The sequence below is a fragment of the Sorex araneus genome, chromosome 5 (assembly GCF_027595985.1).
Source record: "Sorex araneus isolate mSorAra2 chromosome 5, mSorAra2.pri, whole genome shotgun sequence".
In the NCBI taxonomy this organism is placed as follows: Eukaryota; Metazoa; Chordata; class Mammalia; order Eulipotyphla; family Soricidae; genus Sorex; species Sorex araneus.
The window spans coordinates 98586885-98608194 of record NC_073306.1 but is presented as its reverse complement, the minus strand read 5'-3'; the positions used below and the strand labels follow the sequence as shown (position 1 = coordinate 98608194).

The 21310-nt window shown below is 42.0% G+C and overlaps 1 protein-coding gene across 4 annotated transcripts in view; it reads left to right on the top strand.

Annotated features, from left to right (window-relative positions):
* SPECC1 (sperm antigen with calponin homology and coiled-coil domains 1) overlaps positions 1-21310 on the top strand; it is a 457476-nt gene that overhangs the window by 310215 nt on the left and 125951 nt on the right. For all 4 annotated transcript variants that reach the window (XM_055139258.1, XM_055139256.1, XM_055139257.1 and 1 more), the window contains exon 13: positions 21090-21192. In XM_055139258.1, coding sequence (XP_054995233.1) covers positions 21090-21192 — 103 coding nt within the window. The remainder of the gene's footprint in view (positions 1-21089; positions 21193-21310) is intronic.

The following is a 21310-nucleotide window of genomic DNA, read 5'->3' as shown; positions in this document are numbered from 1 at the left end:
TATATTATTAAGAAAGAAAGGGTCCACCTAACTGCACAGCTTAAAAACAAGAAAAAGACCAACAAAGAAACTCAAAGCCGGCAGAAGTAAAGAAATAATAAAACTTAGAGCAAGAATCAACTTATTGAAATGTAAAAACAAAAGATTAATAAAACTAAGAGCTGGCTATTTGAAAAAATAAATAAGACTGACAAACCACTAGCAAAACTCACAAGAAAGAAAGAGAAAGAACCTTAATAGACTGAATTCAAAATGAAAAGTAGATACCACAGTAGATACATTACAGTAGATACTACAGAAAGACAAAGGATCATTGGGCCTACTTTGAAAATCTTTATGTCATGAAATTAAGACCCTAGAAAGAATGTATAATTTTTGGACTCCTATAACTTTCAAAGTTTGAACCAAGAAGATAGAAAACACTGAACAGACCAACTACTATGAAGGAAATAGAAATAGTAATCAAAGTCTCCCCAAAAGCAAATGGCCAGGCTCAAATGGGTTCCCTAGTAAGTTCTTCCAGGCCCTTAAAGGATTTCTGCCAGTCCTTTTCACACTCTTTCAGGAAATTGAAGAGACAGAAACACTTCGAATTTCTATGAGGCAAACATTACCCTGATAGGAAATAGACAGAGACAGCACAAAAAAAGAAAATACAGACTGATTTCTCTGGTGAACATAGATGCAAAGATAATCAGCAAAATACTAGCAAATCAAATTCAATAGCATATCAACTAGACCAAGTGGCATTCATTCAAGGGATGGTTTAACATATACAGTATAATACATCATATCAATACCATAAAAAAGGGAAAAATAAAAATGTGATTATATCAGTAGTTGGAGAGAATGCATTTGACAAGATCCAAAATTCATTCATTTAAAAAAAAACAATAAAACAGAAGTTGAAGGAAACATCCTCAACATAGATAAAAGCCACTTACTACAAGCCCATAGCAAACACCATACTAAGTGGTAAAACACTGTTAGCCTTTCCTCTAAGATCAGGCACAAGGATGTCCATTCTTACAGTACTATTCTCGGAAACTCCTAGCCATAGCAATTAGTCAAGAAAGAAATATTAAGGACATAAGGATAGGAAAAGAAAAAGTTGAGCTCTATTTGCAGATGACATATTGCTATACTTAGAAAACCTTAAAGACTTCAGAAAAGCTCTGAGGAAACAATAGACTTGTCTAGTAAAGAGGCAGCCTAGAAAATATACAAAAATCATGACTTTTCTATATGCAAATAATGAAATAAAAGAGAATTTTTAATCCTATTCACAGCTGTACCTCTGAAAATCAAGTACCTAATAATCTTAATTTGGTGGTATAGAGGTGAAAGACCTATACAAAGAAACTAAAAGACATTACTTAAGGAAATGAAAGAGGAAACATTTCCTGTTCATGTATGGGGAAATGGAAAAAGGAAATGGAAACATTCCCTGTTCATGTATGGGGATTAACACTGTTAAAATGCTAGCACTCCCCCCAAAGCATTATACAGATTCAGTGCAGTCTCTATAAGATCTATTTTTCAAATAAATAGATAATACTGAAATTCATGTGGAGTAATAGCCCCCTTTCCCCCAAAGAGCCAGAGCAGTTCTGGGGAAAAAGAAGATGGGAAGTATGTTTTGCAAACTTCAAATTTTATTACAAAGATATAGTAATTAAAAACAGCATTGTACTGAAATAAGGATAGATTCTCAGATCAGTAGAATAGAATTGAAAATCCAGAGACACAGCCTCAGATAGATGGCAGAGAGCTAATCTTTGATAAAGGAGCAAAATGTATGAAGTGGAGCTAGGAAAGCCTCCTGAATGAATGGTCCTAGGGAAAATTGGTTAGTCACTTGTAAAACAATGAACTCAGACCTTTTTCTAACACTATGCATAAAAGTCAAATAACACTATGCATCAAAATGGATCAAAGACATCAATATCACCCCTGAATCTCTAAAACATAATGAGGAAAATATAGGTAGAACTCTCCTGGACATTGAAGCTAGAGGCATCTTTAAAGATGAAATGCCTTTGACCAGGCAAACAGAAACAAAGATAAACAAATGGGACTATATTAATACAAGAAGCTTCTACACTTCAAAGGAAGCAATGACCAAAATTCAAAGACATCTCCACAGACTAGAAGAAAAGTAATTGCTCAACACTCCAAGATGTGCAAAGCACTGGTAGAACTTTATGAAAAAAAAATCCAGCCCTATCGAAAAATGGGGCGAAGTGACAAACAGAAACTTTCTCAAAGAATACATACAAATAGCCAAAAGACATATGAAAAATGCTCTGCATTACTTATTATCAGGGAAATGCAAATTGAAACAACAATAAGATATCACCTCATGCCACAGAAACTGACACTCATCAAAAAGAACAGCCGGGGTTGCCATGGCTGCTATAAAAATGGGACTTCATTGCTGGTAAGAATGTCAATAGGTCTGGCCTTTGTCGACCCCAACAGCCAAGAACAGCTGACTAGAGAAGGTACATTTACACAGTGGAATATTATACAACTCTAAGAAAAGATGAAATAATGCAATTTTCTGCTACGTAGATGGATCTGGAGAGTATCATCATGAGGGAAGTTAGAGGGAGAGGGGCTGATGCAGAATTATCTCTCTATTCTGTCGGATATAAGGACACATAATAGGGCATAACATTGGGGGGAGAAACTCCAAATCAATAATGGTGAATTTTTTTATTGAAATATTGAATGTAATCAAAGTAAAGTGAAATTTACCAGTTACACATGCGGGGTGGGGGGCTGGGGAGGTGGGGGGAAGGGGGGAGGTATATTATGATTCTTGGTGGTGGAATATGTGCACTGGTGAAGGGACGGGTGTTTGAGCATTGTATAACTGAGACTTAAACCTGAAAGCTTTGTAACTTTCCACATGGTGAACTAATAAAAGAAAGAAAAAAAAATTTAAAAAAAATTGTAAGAAAAAAAAATAGGGCATAACAAATACCCAAAGAAATAAGAAAACAAGAACTGGTCTTCAGTAGGAGGCTTGCCCCTGTGTGGGGGGGCGGGCGGGGTGCAGGGAAGAGAACATTATGACAGTGCTGTAGAGAGTGGTTACTCAGGAGGAGGAGAGGGTGCTGAAGGGGGACAAAGTGTTAGACGTGAAATTCTGCCAGCCACAGTACTGGAAACCACAGTGTCTGGATTTTTTCTAAAGGCCTATCATAGAGGCCTATCATGGTGAGTGGGAGGGAAGTAGGATATTGGTGGAAGGAAGCAGACACTGGTAAAAGGATTGGTGTCAGAACATTCTGTGCCTAAAACCCAATCATGAAAAAACTATAATTCATGGTAATAGAATCACTGTATCTCTGTAACTGTCATCCCATTGTTCATTAATTTACTCAAGCGGGCACCAGTAACGTCTCCATTCATCATAGGCCTGAGATTTTAGCACCTCTCTTTACTCATCCTTCCCAAGGGTGTCGCATTGGAGGCTCTTTCAGGGTCAGGGGAATGAGACCCATCATTGTTACTGTTTTTGGCATATCGAATATGCCACGGGGAGCTTGCCAGGTTCTGTCGTGCAGGCAGAATACTCTTTTTTTTTTTTAATTTATTTTTACTTAGTGGATCACCGTGAGGGTACAGTTACAGATTTATACATTTTTGTGCTCATGTTTCCCTCATACAAAGTTCGAGAACCCATCCCTTCACCAGTGCCCATTCTCCACCACCAGTAAACCCAGCATCCCTCCTACCCTCCCCAATCCCATCTCCCCCCACCCCACCCTGCCACTGTGGCAGGGTATTCCCTTTTGTTCTCTCTCTCTAATTAGGTGTTGTGGTTCAGGCAGAATACTCTTGGTAGCTTGCCAGGTTCTCCAAGAGGGAGAACTAGACAATAAAGGGTCTAGTTCTAGGAGGTTTGTTTTATAGTCTCTGGATCTTGGCCATTGATGGGATTACATGGTGCTGGGGCAGTTTGTGGGTGTGACTGCCTAGCTACTGGGAGGAATTTTTTTAAAAAATCAAACAAAAGCAATATTTTATTTCTTTTGGTTTGCTCCTGGTTTGGTGCTCGGGAGACCAAACACAGTCACAGAATGGAAGCCCAGTCCTGGCTGTACTGTCTGGCCCAAGAAAGAATGTGTTTCAACTTTCCAACACCCCTAGGTTTTGTCCTCCTTCTGCCATACCTGGCGATGCTCAGGACTGACTCAGGGCTCAAGGCTCAGTTCAATATGGGGGGATTGAACCTGGGTCAATCACGAGCAGGACAAGTGCCTGGCACTGTTCCTCCTGCTGGTGCTCTTATCACCCTCATTTACTGAAGAAGAAACTGAGGCACAGAAGTAGAGTTACAGATCCCAGCCAAGGAGATAGGAGTATCACTGCCATCTGTCTGGTTTGGAAAACACTTTCTCTTTCTCTTTTCCTATTGCTGGGGACTGGATACATTTCTATACATTTACTTCCCCAAGATTAGGGAACTTTCATTGAGGGTTTTCTCTGATGGAACAGAGCTACATTTTTGCAGAAAAACAAGCCACATGATAACAGAATACAAAAATAAATTTTAAAAGAGAGATACAATGCCTTCCATTAACCAGATAGAAAAGAGGGCACTGAATAGTAATGTTATGCAAATAAAATTAAGGGCTATTAAAATGAGAGACTGGAGAGAGAGTATAGCTGGTAAGGGACTCTCCTTGCACACAGCAAACCTGAGTTTGATCTCCAAAACCCCCTGTGGTTCCCTGAGCCCACCAGGAACGATCCCTGAGCACAGAGCAAGGAGTGAGCCCTGAGCATCACTGAATGTGGCCCAAAATTTTTTAAAAAGTGAATTCCGAGGACTTGGGTGGTGTTAGTTGGACCACTTGGGAGATGTTAGAGGAGAGAGAAAGCTTCATTTTTGTCTGGGGCCAGAGACATCCTCATGACCAAATTTTAGCACAAAGTTCAGGGGAACTAGATGTGTTTTCATTGGTTTCTTCTGGTTAAAAAAGATTGTGGGCCAAGCCTACGGCAAGCATTATACACAATAGAGAAAAACTTAGGGCCTTTCCTCTAAGATCAGGCACAAGACAAGGATGCCCACTCTCACCATTTCTCTTCAACATAGTACTGGAAGTACTTGCGATAGCTGTTAGACAAGAAAAAGAGATTAAGGGCATCCAGATAGGGAAGGAAAATCAAACTCTCACTATTTGCAGATGATATGATACTATATCTAGAAAAGCCCAAAGCCTCTACTAAGAAACTCTTAGAAACAATAGACTTATACAGTAAAGTTGCAGGCTACAAAATCAATACCCAAAAATCCATGGCCTTCCTATATACAAACAATGAGGACGAGGAAAGGGACATGAAAAAAGCAATCCCATTCACAATCATACCCCAGAAAATCAAGTACCTCGGAATCATCTTAACCAAGGAAGTAAAAGCCCTCTACAAAGAAAATTATAAAACGCTGCTCCATGAAATAAAAGAGGACATGAGGAAATGGAAACATATACCTTGCTCATGGATAGGGAGAATCAATATTGTCAAAATGGCAATACTCCCCAAAGCATTATACAGATTCAACGCGATCCCTATAAGGATACTCATGACATTCTTCAAAGAAACGGATCAAGCAATCCTAAAATTCATATGGAACAATAAACGTCCACAGATAGCTAAAGTAATTCTTGGGAAAAAGACGATGGGAGACATCATCCTCCCCAACCTCAAACTTTACTACAAAGCGGTAACAATTAAAACAGCATGATACTGGAACAAAGGCAGACCCGCAGACCAATGAAACAGGGTGGAATATACCTGCACACAATCCCAAATGTATGATCATCTAATCTTTGATAAGGGAGCAAGAGATGTGAAGTGGAGCAAGGAAAGCCTCCTTAAGAAATGGTGCTGGCATAACTGGACAACCACATGTAAAAGAATGGGCTTAGACCTCGACCTGTCACCATGCACAAAAGTCAGATCAAAATGGATTAAAGCCCTTAACATCAGACCACAAACCATAAGGTACATTGAAGACAAGGTCGGCAAAACCCTCCACAATATTGAAGATAAAGATATCTTCAAAGATGACACGGAACTAAGCAATCTAGTAGAAACAGAGATAAACAAATGGGACTACATTAAACTAAAAAGCTTCGGCACTGCAAAAGATACAGTGACCAGAATACAAAGATTATCTACACAATGGGAAAGGATATGCACACAATACCCATCAGATAAGGGGTTGATATCAATGGTATATAAAGCACTGGTTGAACTCTACAAGAAGAAAACATCCAACCCCATCAGAAAATGGGGTGAGGAAATGAACAGAAACTTTCTCAAGGAAGAGATATGAATGGCCAAAAGGCACATGAAAAATGCTCTGCATCACTAATCATCAGGGAGATGCAGATCAAAACAACCATGAGATACCACCTCACACCACAGAGACTAGCACACATCCAAAAGAACAAAAGCAACTGCTATTGGAGAGGATGTGGGGAGAAACGGACCCTTCTACACTGCTGGTGGGAATGCCGACTGGTTCAGCCCTTTTGGAAAACAATATGGACGACTCTCAAAAAATTAGAAATTGAGCTCCCATTTTTTTTTTAATTTATTTATTTTTAATTAGAGAATCACCGTGAGGGTACAGTTACAGATTTATACACTTTTGTGCTTATACTTCCCTCATACAAAGTTTGGAACCCATCCCTTCACCAGTGCCCATTCTCCACCACCCGTAAACCCAGTGTCCCTCCCACCCTCCCCAATCCCATCTCCCCCCCACCCCACCCTGCCACTGTGGCAAGGCATTCCCTTCTGTTTTCACTCTCTAATTAGCTGTTGTGGTTTGCAATAAAGGTGTTGAGTGGCCGCTGTGCTCAGTCTCTAGCCCTCATTCAGCCCGCAACTCCCTTCCCCCACATGGCCTTCGACTACAATGTAGTTGGTGATCGCTTCTCTGAGTTGACCTTTCCCCGGAACGTGAGGCCAGCCTCGAAGCCATGGAGTCAACCTCCTGGTACTTATTTCTACAGTTCTTGGGTGTTAGTCTCCCACTCTGTTATTCTATATACCATAGATGAGTGCAATCTTTCTATGTCTGTCTCTCTCTTTCTGATTGAGCTCCCATTTGACCCAGCAATACCACTGCTGGGAATATATCCCGGAGAAGCAAAAAAGTATAGTCGAAATGACATCTGCACTTATATGTTCATCGCAGCACTGTTTACAATAGCCAGAATCTGGAAAAAACCCGAGTGCCCAAGAACAGATGACTGGTTAAAGAAACTTTGTTACATCTATACAGTGGCATACTATGCAGCTGTTAGAAAAAAGGAGGTCATGAATTTTGCATATAAGTGGATTGGTATGGAAATTATCATGCTAAGTGAAATGAGTCAGAAAGAGAGAGACAGACATAGAAAGATTGCACTCATATGTGGAATATAGAATAACAAAGTAGGAGACTAACACCCAAGAATAGTAGAAATAAGTACCAGGAGGTTAACTCCATGGCTTGGAAGCTGGCCTCACATTCTGGGAAAAAGGCAGCTCAGATAGAGAAGGAAACACCAAGCCAAATGTGGTTGGAGGCCACATAGGGGAAGGGTGAAGCATGCTGAATGTAGACTAGAGACTGAACACAATGGCCACTCAACACCTTTATTGCAAACCACAACACCTAATTAGAGAGAGAGAACAAAAGGGAATACCCTGCCACAGTGACAGGGTGGGGTGGGGGGAGATGGGATTGGGTGGGTGGGAGGGATGCTGGGTTTATTTGTGGTGGAGAATGGGCACTTGTGAAGGGATGGATTCTCGAACTTTTTATGAGGGAAACATGAGCATGAAAATGTATAAATCTGTAACTGTACCCTCACTGTGACTCACTAATAAATAAATTAAGAAAAAAAGAAATAAGAAACAATGAGCATTCCAATAAGACAGCAGAAATATAATAAGGAAAGCCATCTGTGTATTATCATTTGGCTTTCTTGTTCTATTATAGTGCTTTGACATTATTCTGTAGTATATAGAACCTAGGCCATAAATATTTACTTCAGTGGTCATTTGAGTCAATTAAAAATTCATGTTGCACTAATTGGGACCAAGTCACCATTAAGCATTGTCTAGGGCTGCTATTAATCTAGCCCAAATTAGTATTTTATTACCACATTTAAAGTCCTGGTAGATTAACAAGCATCTGTTCAGATATGTGGGCTCCCTTTTGAAACTGCTGAATGAGCACAGGGCATGTTTTTAGATTGGACAGGCAGTTGCCATTCAAGCCACGGCATCTGAGAAATCAGGCATACTTTTAGACTGGGATTGCAGAAAGCTCCAAGATGAGCTGAAAGTAGCTGCCTCTATTGAAATGAGAATATGAAAATCATGTCTCAATTTCTAAGTATTCTTGCTCTGTTGCTTCCCCTCATACATTCCAACCTCTCCTCTACTCCTATACCCCTACCCCTGCCCTGCCTAACAGGATTCCCTGTTTACATGGAACAGTAAATGCATACAAACATAGGGCATCGCTGTTCATCACTGTACTAGCATTGCCATGGGATACACCTGGCCAGATCTTCTCTAAGGGGGATCTTGTTATTTCTCCTACTTTCCAAATGTGGGTTTGGCTAGAAATAAGGGAAATAATCTGTGGGACATTTAACTGAATGGCCAAATAAAGTAGATCACACAGGCCAAATGATGAGTCATGCGTTGGAGCTCCTTTCACTCAAAAGGGATAATCCAAACTTATTATTTATTTCAGTGTATTGAATACACTGAAATAAATTTCAAAAAAATTAGAAAATGTAAAAATAAATGTTCCCCTAGTGCATACCTGTTACTGAGTGAATTTCACATTGGTTTAAATCTTATTCTATAATGTATTCTAAATATATGTTTTCCACTGCCAAAAAAAAAAAGACTATGGGCTTCATGAGACTAAGGATCCTAGCCTGCCTCAAGGCGGCTCCCAGTCACTGTGTGGGGCAGCTAGCAGGTTAGCTTATCAGAGCAGACAGCCACACTGGAGCTAGGTTGTGGGTGGTCTTCAGTACCCATGCAAATGGAGAATCACTACGTTTGTGAATTTTTGGCTCTGTTCCTGAGTGATGGGTATAGTAAACAATGGCATCTAAGGATTTGAAGGGATATTTTGAAATTAGTGCTTAGAGAGCACTTCTGCAGTGAAGTGAGAGATGAAATGGGAGACGAGAGAGATACCGGGTGGTCCTCAGGTCCTCAGAGCTTCTGGTCACCAAGGCCACAACAAGCTTCTTGTAGCTCTTTCTCTGTCTCTAGTAACTTCTATTTTTCTATGTTGGGTCAGTGATCTAAACCACAAATCACAGTGCACATGCTGTGTTTCCTCTCAGAAACCTGCACTCTCTGCCCTCCTGCCGTACTTCCCATCCTGGTCGACGGGAGTCTTGCCATTCAGCCCCAGCCAGCCCCCCTCTCAGAATGCCCAGCCCTTCACTCAGCAACGCTTTACTCTCTACCTTTGCAGCATAGCCGGAGTAATTCTGGCTGCCAAGAAGGTTCTTACCTGAAATGCCTTCACCCCACCCCCACCCCGCAGTATTAATAACTGTAGCATAGCATCCATGCCTTTTAAGTTGTAGTTTATAGTAATTTAGTAGAAAGTAAATATTTGATCTTATACTTTACATCTTTTTCAACCTTTCTACTGTGCTACCATTATAAAGGATTTTTTTAATTAATTTATTTTTAATTAGTGAATCATCATGAGGGTACAATTACAGATTTACACATTTTCGTGCTTATGTTTCCCTCATACAATGTTCGAGAACCCATGCCTCCCCCAGTGTCCATTCTCCACCACCAGTGAACCCAGTATCTCTCCCACCCTCCAATTCCATCCCCCCCCCGCCCCCAGCCTCTGTGGCAGGGTATTCCCTTTTGTTCTCTCTCTCCTTTTGGGTGTTGTGCTTTGCAGTAGGGGTATTGAGTGGCTATTGTGTTCAGTCTCTAGTCTACTTTCAGCATGCATCTCCCTTCCCACGCGAGATCTCCAACCACATTTTACTTGGTCTTCCCTTCTCTATCTGAGCTGCCTTTCCCCCAGCATGTGAGGCCAGCTTCCAAGCCATGGAGCCAACCTCTCAGTACTTATTTCTACTATTCTTGGGTGTTAGTCTCCTACTTTGTTATTTTATATTCCACAGATGCAACATTTCTATGTATGTCTGTCTCTCTTTTTCTACAACCAGTCATCTGTTCTAGGGCACTCGGATTTTTTCCAGATTCTGGCTATTGTAAACAGTGCTGCAATGAACATATAAGTGCAGATGTCATTTCGACTATACTTTTTAGCTTCTCTGGGATATATTCCCAGCAGTGGTATTGCTGGGTCAAATGGGAGCTAAATGTCTAATTTTTTGAGAATCGTCCATATTGTTTTCCAAAAGGGCTGAACCAGTCGGCATTCCCACCAGCAGTGTAGAAGGGTCCGTTTCTCCCCGCATCCTCTCCAACAGCAGTTGCTTTTGTTCTTTTGGATGTGTGCTAGTCAAAATAAAAGAGGACATGAGGAAATGGAAACATATACCCTGCTCGTGGTTAGGGAGAATCAATGTTGTCAAAATGGCAATACTCCCCAAAGCATTATACAGATTCAACGCGATCCCTATAAGGATACCCATGACATTCTTCAAAGAAATGGATCAAGCAATCCTAAAATTCATATAGAACAACAAACGCCCACGGATAGCTAAAACAATTCTTGGGAAAAAGACGATGGGAGGCATCACTCTCCCCAACCTCAAACTTTATTACAAAGCAGTAACAATTAAAACAGCATGGTACTGGAACAAAGGCAGAGCCGCAGACCAATGGAACAGGGTGGAATATCCCTACACACAACCCCAAATGTATGATCATCTAATCTTCGATAAGGGAGCAAGAGATGTGAAGTGGAGCAAGGAAAGCCTTTTTAACAAATGGTGCTGGCACAACTGGACAACCAGATGCAAAAGAATGGGCTTAGACCTCGACCTGTCACCATGCACAAAAGTCAGATCAAAATGGATTAAAGACCTCAACATCAGACCACAAACCATAAGGTTCATGAAGACAAGGTTGGCAAAACCCTCCACGATATTGAAGATAAAGGTATCTTCAAAGATGACATGGAGCTAAGCAATCTAGTAGAAGCAGAGATCAACAGATGGGACCACATTAAACTAAAAAGCTTCTGCACCGCAAAAGATACAGTGATCAGAATACAAAGATTATCTACAGAATGGGAAAGGATATGCACACAATACCCATCAGATAAGGGGTTGATATCAATGGTATATAAAGCACTGGTTGAACTCTACAAGAAGAAAACATCCAACCCCATCAGAAAATGGGGTGAAGAAATGAACAGAAACTTTCCCAAGGAAGAGATACGAATGGCCAAAAGGCACATGAAACAGTGCTCTACATCACTAATCATCAGAGAGATGCAGATCAAAACAACTATGAGATACCACCTCACACCTCAGGTGTGTTTTTTGTAGGCAGCAGAATGTTGGGTTTAATTTCCAAATCCATTTTGCCACTCTGTGTCTCTTAATCAGTGCATTTAGACCATTGACATTGAGAAAGATTCTTGTCATGGGGTTTTGTGTCATCTTTCTGTGGGGTTTGTTGTTCTTGTGGGATTTTTCCTTGTCTTACAACAGCCCCTTTAGTCCTTCTTTTAAGTTTGGTTTTGAGTCTATGAAGTTCCTGAGCTGTTGTTTATCCATGAAATAGTGTATGGTTCCTTTGAGTTTGAGTGAGAGTTTATCCGGATAAAGGATTCTTGGTGAAGCATTCATTTTGTTGAGTTTTTTCACTATATCCCACGATTGTCGGAGGGTTTCCTCTGATAGGTCTGCTGTAAATCTAAGGGGTGCTCCTTTATGTGTGATTTCTTCTTTGACCTTGCCACTTGCAGTATTGTGTCTCTATCCACAGCATCTGTCATCTGACTATGATATGCCTTGGAGTCTTTTTATTCAGGTCTCTTTTTGCTAATACTCTTTGGGCTCCTTGATCTGGATGCCTGCCTTCTCCTGCTCTGGGAATTTCTTAGCAATGATATCTTTAACTGTGTTTTTTTCATTGGGGTTACTTCCCTGTGCTTCTGGTACTCCAATGATTCTTATGTTGTTCCTCTTGAGATCATCCCCTAGGACTCTGATTTGCTCTAGAGCCATTTTGAGGTCTTTTGCCATCATTTGTTGTTGTCTGTAAGCTTTCTGCAGCTCATCTTCAAGCTTACTTATTCTGTCTTTGGCTGTAGCCATTCTACTGTTGAGGGCACCTACTGAGATTTTTGTTTGTTTGTTTGTTTTTGGGTCACACTCGGCGATGCACAGGGGTTACTCCTGGCTCAGTCACTCAGGAATCACTTCTGGCGGTGCTCGGGGGACCATATGGGATGCTGGGAATCGAACCCGGGTTGGCCGCATGCAAGGCAAACGCCCTACCTGCTGTGCTATTGCTCCAGCCCACCTACTGAGATTTTTAATTCATCTACCAATCCCTTTATTTGTGTGACTTCTGTTCATAGCTTTGAAACTTCTGCTCTCATTTCTTCCTGTATTTTCTTAGTGGACCGTTCCAATGCTTCATTCATATCCTCCCTTAATTTATTGGATGTCTGTTCCATGGTTGCTTTGAGTATGTTGACCATCTTCAACATTTCCTCTCTGAATTCTTTATCTGAGAGGTCGTATATGTGGGTAACCCCTGTTGAGGTTTCTGGAATATTTTCTTCATCCTGTCTTTATGGAGGGGATTTTCACTATTTCTTCATATTGTTTTGGAAGTACAGAGTTGGAACCTTCTAGTTGTCTATCCCTATTCCCTCTTGCTGCAGGGGGGATTCTGGATGAGCTAAGTTGATGATGGTAACCTTTTTCCTATTCTAGAATACTTTCTTACTTTCAGGTGCTCCTCCTAGTTTATGTGGTGCCTCTGGTGAAGACTTAAGACTATGCTTTCTTTATGCAAGGTTTTGTGCAGCTTCTATTGTTCACTGGCAGTTTTTGTGAAGATAGAATAAGCTAATGGACTATTTTGCATAGAGTGGTTGAGGTGGCCATGGTGCTTTTCAAAGAAAGAGGTTATACAGATTATGCTAAAAAAAAAAAAAAACTGCTGCGGCCCTGCCTAAGGGAGGCCATGGCCCCTTTTTCGGTCACGTCCGAGATGCAGGCCACGCCCCCAGTAACCTCTTGGAACACTGTTGGGGGGAGCCAGTAGGCGGGGCTCAGGGTGGTCCTTGTACCTAAACAACAGGTGTGGCATTAGAGAGCAAGCAGAGAGGCCTGGTCACGGAAGGGCAGGGTGCTGGGGAGGGAGGACTTATTTTTCTTTTATTAATGAATCACCGTGGGGGTCCAGATACAGGTTTACATATTCTTGTGCTTGTGTTTCAGTCATATACAGCTTGAGTATCTATACTTCCACCAGTGCCTGTCCTCCGCTGATGACCCCATCATCCCTCCCACCCACTCCCACCCCATCCCACTGCCCACCCCGCCTCTTTGGCAGGGCATTCCACTCTGTTCCCTCTCTCCCTTTGGGCATTTTGGTTAGCAATGGAGGTCTTGGGTGGCCAGTGTGTTCAGTCTGTAGTCTGCTCTGAGCACGCCTGTCCAATCCCGAGCGGGTCCTCTCACCACATTTTTGCTTGGTGTTCCCTTCTCTGTCTGAGCTGCCCTTTCCCCCAGCATGTGAGGCCAGCCTCCAAGCCATGGAACAAATCTGGTACTTATTTCTGCTATTCTTGGGTGTTAGTCCTTCATTCTGTTGTTTTATATTTCGCAGATGAGTGCAGTTTTTCTATCTCAGTCTCTCTCTTTCTGACTCATTTCACTTAGCATGATACTTTTCATGTTGATTCACTTGTATGCAAAGTTCATGACTTTGTCTTTTCTGACAGCTGCATAGTATTCCATTGTGTAGATGTACCAAAGTTTCTTTAGCCAGTCATCTGTTCTCAGGCACTCGGGTTTTTTCCAGATTTTGGCTATCGTAAACAGTGCTGTGATGAACATACATATACAGATGTCATTTAAACTATATCTTTTTGCCTCTCTGGGATATATTCCCAGGAGTGGTATTGCTGGGTCAAATGGGAGCTCAATTTCTAATTTTTTGAGGAACGACCATATTGTTTTCCAAAAGGGTTGAACCAGTCGGCATTCCCACCAGCAGGGGAGGAGGATCCCTTTCTCCCCACATCCTCTCCAACAGCGGTTGCTTTTGTTCTTTTGGATGTGTATCAGTCTCTGTGGTGTGAGGTGGTAGCTCATAGTTGTTTTGATCTGCATCTCCCTGATGATTAGTGACGACGAGAATTTTTTCATGTGCCTTTTGGCCATTCGTATTTCTTCCTTGAGAATGTTTCTGTTCATTTCCTTGCCCTATTTTCTGATGGGGTTGGATGTTTTCTTCTTGTAGAGTTCAACCAGTGCCTTATATAGCCTTGATATCAACCCCTTGTCAGATGGGTATTGGGTGAATATCCTTTCCCATTCTGTAGATTGCCTTTGTATTCTGGTCACTGTGTCTTTGGCAGTGCAGAAGCTTCTTAGTTTAATATAGTCCCATTTGTTTATTTCTGTGTCTACTTGATTGCTTAATTCCATGTCATCTTTGAAGATACCTTTGGCTTCAATATCGTGGAGGGTTTTTCTGACCTTGTCTTCAATGTATTTTATGGATTGTGGTCTAGTGTTGAGGTCTATAATCCATTTTGATCTGACTTTTGTGCATGGTGTCAGGTCGAGGTCTAAGCCCATTCTTTTGCATATGGTTGACCAGTTATTCCAGCACCATTTGTTGAAGAGGCTTTCCTTGCTCCACACTTCTTGCTCCCTTATCAAAGATTAGGTGTTCATACAATTGGGGTGGTGTGTAATGGAATGGAACAGACCCTGTTCCATTAGTCTGCAGCATTGCCTTTGTTCCAGTACCATGCTGTTTTAATTGTTACCGCTTGACAAGATACAACATCTATTTATGATGAAAACTCTCACCAAAATGGGTTTTGGAGGAACTTTCCTCAAGATAGTCAAAGCCATCTATCACAAACCCATGGCAAGCATTATCCTCAATGTAGAAAAAATAAGGGCCTTTCCTCTAAGGTCAGGGACAAGACAAGGATGCCCACTCTCACCACTTTTTTTTTTTTGGTTGTTTTTTTTTAATTTTTTTATTGAGTCACCATGTGGAAAGTTACAAAGTTTTCAGGTTTAAGTCTCAGTTATACAATGCCCGAACACCCATCCCTTCACCAGTGCACATATTCCACCACCAAGAATCACAGTATAGCTCCACCCCACACCCCCACACCCCTAGCCCCCCCCCACGCCCCTACCCCCCCTCACCCTTAGCCCCTGTGTAACTAATAAATTTAGTTTTGGATGTGTAACTAATCCTGCCTGTGTAACTAATAAATTTCACTTTAGTTTCACTTTGATTGCATTCAATATTTTAACAAAACTCACTATTATTGTTTGGAGAGTCTTTCCCCTAAAGTCGAACCTGCTGCAGAAGGGAGCGGACCAGTGGGCCGGCGCTGGAGGGTGACGAGGGTCTAGGTGGGCGTTGCTCAGAGAGGGTGGAGTCAGGGTCTGAAGGAAGAGGGCGGCGGAGGGGGGGAAGGTGCAGGCACAGATGGGATGGCTCCCGTTCAGTCCACTAACCTGCAAAAGAGAGCAGACCAGTGGGCCGGTGCTCTCTCACCACTTCTGTTCAACATAGTACTGGAAGTACTTGCAATAGCAATTAGGCAGGAAAAAGACATTAAGGGCATCTAAATAGGAAAGGAAGAAATCAAGCTCTCACTATTCGCAGATGACATGATTCTATACCTAGAGAATCCTAAAACCTCCACTAAGAAACTCCTAGAAACAATAGACTTGTACAGTAAAGTTTCAGGCTATAAAATCAATACCCAAAAATCCATGGCCTTCCTATATGTAAACAGTGAGATAGAGGAAAATGACATAAAAAAGATAATGCCATTAATAATTGTGCCACAGAAAATCAAGTACCTTGGAATTAGCCTAACTAAAGAGGTTAATGATCTCTACAAAGAAAACTACAAAACCCTACTCCGTGAAGTAAAAGAAGACACGAGGAAATGGAAACATATCCCCTGCTCATGGATAGGAAGACTTAACATTGTCAAAATGGCAATACTCCCTAAAGCACTATACAAATTTAATGCAATCCCAATAAGCCATGAAATTCTCCAAAGAAATAGATCAACAATCCTGAAATTTATATGGAACAACAAACACCCACGAATAGCTAAAACAATTCTTGGGATTTTTTTTTAAGTGTGAATAAATTCAGCTCTTGTTTAATCCTTGTGTGTAGCTGCTAACAGGATCCAAAAAAAGAGGAAGTCCTGTCTCCTGAGAGTTTATCAAAAACTATAGGTATTGGGGCTGGAGCGATAGCATAGCGGGTAGGGCGTTTGCCTTGCACGCAGGCGACCCGGGTTCGATTCCCAGCATCCCATATGGTCCCCTGAGCACTGCCAGGGGTGATTCCTGAATGCAGAGCCAGGAGTAACCCTTGTGCACCGCCAGGTGTGACCCAAAAAGCAAAAAAAAAAAAAAAAAACTATAGGTATTGTGTATCTGCCTTGAGCTTCAAAATCAAAACAGGTTTTAAGGACCAGAATTAGAGCTATTCTAATAATTGCTCTAATTTGCTCCTTGTACTAAATTTGCATACATAAGGCTATATTTATATTATACCCTTCATCATATTATATATGAAATTAGGTATTTTTGTAGTTATTGAGATAAGTCATGGCAGAATAGAAATTACTTTGGAGGGTTTCATCCTATTAATGTTTTTATGATCGTGTACAGTTTCCTTTTGTTCTGAAGGAAAGTGGTGGAACCCAGGATAGTCGGGGCTATCTGCATGCAGGAGGCCTCTGCATGCAGGAGGCCCAAGTTCTACCCCTGCTCCATGTGCCTCCTCCCGGCAGCACTAGAAAGACCCATCCAGCCCCTGCCAAGGAAAACTAAAACGGGCTGGTGAGATAACTCAGAAGACAAGTGCTTTGCAACCCAGAGGCTGGGTTTCCGTCCCCCCTGTACCCCTCAGCACACTGGAAGTGATAGTCAAGCACCATGCCCCGAGTAGCCCCTGAAATTTGCTGGTATGGCCCAAAAGCAAAAGAATTAAAAAGCAAAACTTAAAAAGTGTTTGGTGGGGATGGAGCAATAGTAAAGCGCGTAGGGTGTTTGCCTTGCATGCGGCCAACTCGGGTTTGATTCCCAGCATCCCATAGGGTCCCCAGGAATGATTCCTGAGTGCAGAGCCAGGAGTAACCCTTGTGCATCACTGGGTGTGACCCAAAATGAAAAAAAAAAGTGTTAGGTAATTATGTTATTCATGTTATTCATCCTTTTTTGTTTTGTTTTGGGACCACACTTGGCAGAACAGATGGCTTACTGTTGGTTCTGTGCTCAGGGCTCAGTCCTGGCATTCTCAGAGAACCATGTAGGGTGCTAGGGATCCAACCTGGGTTGGCCACATGCAAAGCAAGCGCCTTCCCCACTGTCCTATCTCCCTGGACCATTATTTATCTATTTATACAGAAACTCTTTTACAAATCTTTCGTTTTCTCTAATTTGTCAGGCCAGAATGTGACTCTGGTGTGTAAGACTAGGCATTGTAAACATAGGTAAAGTCTCTGTGACTCCAGAGTCAAGAGTTTCTCTGACCAGAGAACTCAAGCATTTGAGTTTGCAAATCTGCCAGATGTAAGCAGTTGCTCACATGACACAGGAAAAAATGTTAACTTGTTTGAAATATTTTTAAAGTATTTTCTACTTTAATTCATATTGGGACTGGAGCGATAGCAGAGCGGGCAAGGCATTTGCCTTGCATGTGGCCGACCCAGGTTCAATTCCTCCGTCCCTCTAGGAGTGCCAAAAAAGCTACTGAGAGTATCCCGCCCGCATGGCAGAGCCTGGCAAACTACCTGTAACGTATTCGATATGCCAAAAATAGTAACAAGTCTCACAATTGAGGCATTACTGATGCCCGCTCGATGAACAACGGGACGACAGTGCAGTGCTGTGCAATTCATATTTCTGTGGCCAAGGGCATCCTGTTACTCATTTTTAAAATCATTTAAAATATTTTTATTTGTGGTTCAGAATAGTACAAAAAGCAAGGCACTTGTCTTCTGTGCAGCCTATCCATTCAAATCTTCATCACTGCAATGGGTCCTCCAGGGCACCACCAGGATTCTCTCCTGAACATCCCTGGATACATCTTCAAGATTCCCCCAAATTAGCCAATGGATAGTTGTAGAATAGCACGGTATCACTGTCATCCCATTGTTCATCAATTTTTGTTCGAGCGAGCACCAGTAACGTCTCCATTGTGAGATTTGTTGTTACTATTTTTGGCATATTGAATACGCCATGAGTAGCTTGCCAGGCTCTGCCATGTGGGCGGGATACTCTCTGTAGCTTTCTGGGCTCTCTGAGATGGACGAAGGAATCGAATCCGAGTCGGCCGCATGCAAGGCAAACGCCTTACCTTCTGTGCTATCACTCCAGCCCAGATGTAGAATAATATAGTAAAACATGTATAAGGTAAATACGTGGAAAACTAGTATAGTTGAGAGCCATCTGAATGCCCATCTTCCAGTGTAATGAAAAGAATATTACTACATTTGAAAGTTCACCTCCGTCCATTTGTAGCAACTCTCTGCCCGCTTCCAAGGTTACTACTATTCCCAGGTTCATATCTTTCCTTTACAGTTGCATCATACTTGAATCCTAAAATGTTGTAAACAGTGTTTTAATTGGCATATTTAAATTTTTATCATTGTATCACCATCACTGTCATCTCCTTGTTTATTGATTTGCTCGAGCGGGTGCCAATAACATCTCCATTCATCCCTGTCTCGCGCTAGTGTAGCCCACTAGCGTATTGGGGGCTCTTTCAGGGTCAGGGAAATGAGGACTGTCATATATAAGTAAAAACATGCTCTTTTTAAATTTTACTTTTTATTTTGTTTTTTGAGCCACACATGGTGATGCTCAAGGATTACTCCTGGCTCTGCACTCAGGAATGACTCCTGGCAGTGCTCAGGGAACCATATCAGGTACAAGGGATTGAACCCAGGTCAGCCACATGTAAGCCAAGTGCCCTACCTGTTACACTATCTCTCTGATTCTTCATGCTCCTTTTTAAATTAAAATTTGTTGCTGCTATTCAGATCATTGCATGTATCTATAATACATTTGTTTTTGTTGCTATGTTTTTGTTGCTCTTGATGTGTTTCATTTTCACTTGTTCCCATATTTTTGCTATTAGAAAAGGTGCTGCTCTGAGCAATTTTTGTATGTCCTAATCTAGGAGTAGGTTCTGTTACTTTTCACTCGGTACCTCTGGAATTGATGCTCCAGAGATGCCCCACCCTCTGTGCTTGCTCTGTTCCTATAGGCCTGCACATGGTGGAGAGATGCAGTCGTGTTCCAATACAATGGAATAGAAATATCATTTCACAATTTTTCTCATGGAAAAATCTTGTGATTCTAAAACCCTTTTTAATATCTTGTGATTCTAAAACCCTTTTTAACATCTGAGTAATTTTAGCTAGCATAAATATTTGCATAGGGGCCAGAGAAATGGTACAGGGCCTAATGCACTTGCCTTGCCTGTGGCTGGCCCCAGTTTGATCCCCAGCACCATGGGGTGTAGCCCAAATTCTTCTCCCACAATTAACATATATGTCTGTAGAAAATTGAAAGTAGGGCATCTAGACGCTTGCTCTTGGAGTAATGAAGTTAGTCAGATCACAGCATCTTTGAGCAGACGCTCAGAATTGAGATGCTGCGCTGCCAGCTGAGGAGTATGCATGCTACCTTCCATGTGTGCAAAGTCTCGCTTTCGAAACATTCAATTTTGGTGATTTTTACTCTTGGTCTCTATTCTTTGCCGGCACCACAATCAACTAATCTTGTTTTTAATTTTGTTTTTCATCTGTGTTTCCCCACCCCCTCTCCTTCTTTGTTACTGCTGTTGTCATCTTGGTACAGAGTCAGGGATGCACTTGTTAGCCTGTCTGGCACACTTGGTTGAGGTTTGTGTGGGGGCTGGAGAGGTGGCTGGCACTTGTATGACACCAGGGCTTGCACTCAGCCATGTAGGGTGGCACCAAAGGTCAAACACTAGCCCCGCTCTACCCATGAGCCTCACCCCCAGGCCCTGATCTGGTGTTTTATAATACCACCTGTACACCTCTCTACCTCCCCTCTTCCTGTGTGTATTTTAGAGAGAGGCACAGCCCTAAAACATGTGTATAACTGTATCACTGTCGTCCCATTGCTGCTCATCAATTTGCTCGAGCAGACACTAGTAACGTCTCCATTGTGAGACTTGTTGGTACTGTTTTTGGCATATCAAATACGGCATGGGTAGCTTGCCAGGCTCTGCTGTGCAGGCGGGATACTCTCGGTAGCTTGCCGGGCTCTCCAAGAGGGATGGAGGAATCGAACCCAGGTCGGCCTCATGCAAGGCGAATGCCCTACTCACTGTGCTAGAATGTTTTTCTTCCTTCATTGTCTTTAATCTGCTTGATGCTGTACTTAAGTAAATAAGTAGAAGACTAAGTGATGGGTTAACAAAACAAAACTCAAGGCTGGAGCCATAGTACAGTGAGTAGGGCATTTTCCTTGCATACCTCCAACCCAGGTTCAATCCCCGGCATCCCATGTGGTCCCCCAAGCATGACCAGAAGTAATTCCTGAGTACAGAGCCAGGAGTAACCCCTCACATCAGGAGTTGCCTGATGTGACCCAAAAAACAGATATATTTTTTAAAACTCTCCAGACTTCTGATATCCAGAAACACAAATTAATTTTTCTTTTCTACCATAATAAAAATGTATTGTTAATATGACTAACTCGTGCTTTTCTCTAGGCACTCACTTATGTCTCCCTGATGTGGAGTGGGTTTTTCCCCACTCCTGTCTGAGGATGCTGAGAGTGAGCACCTTCTCTGTCTCCTCCTCTCCTAACTAGTGTGGAAAGAAGAGACCCTCTGGCTGCCTTGGCCCGGGAGTATGGAGGCTCCAAGCGCAACGCTCTGCTGAAGTGGTGCCAGAAGAAGACCGAGGGCTACGCGGTAAGGGGCTGCACCTCCTTAGTGCCTGTGGGCATGCGCTGCATGGGCCAGTGCGTGTTGTTGCTCTTTTATATGTGGTAGGACTGCCTGTGAGGTTTAACTATTTGTGTATTATACA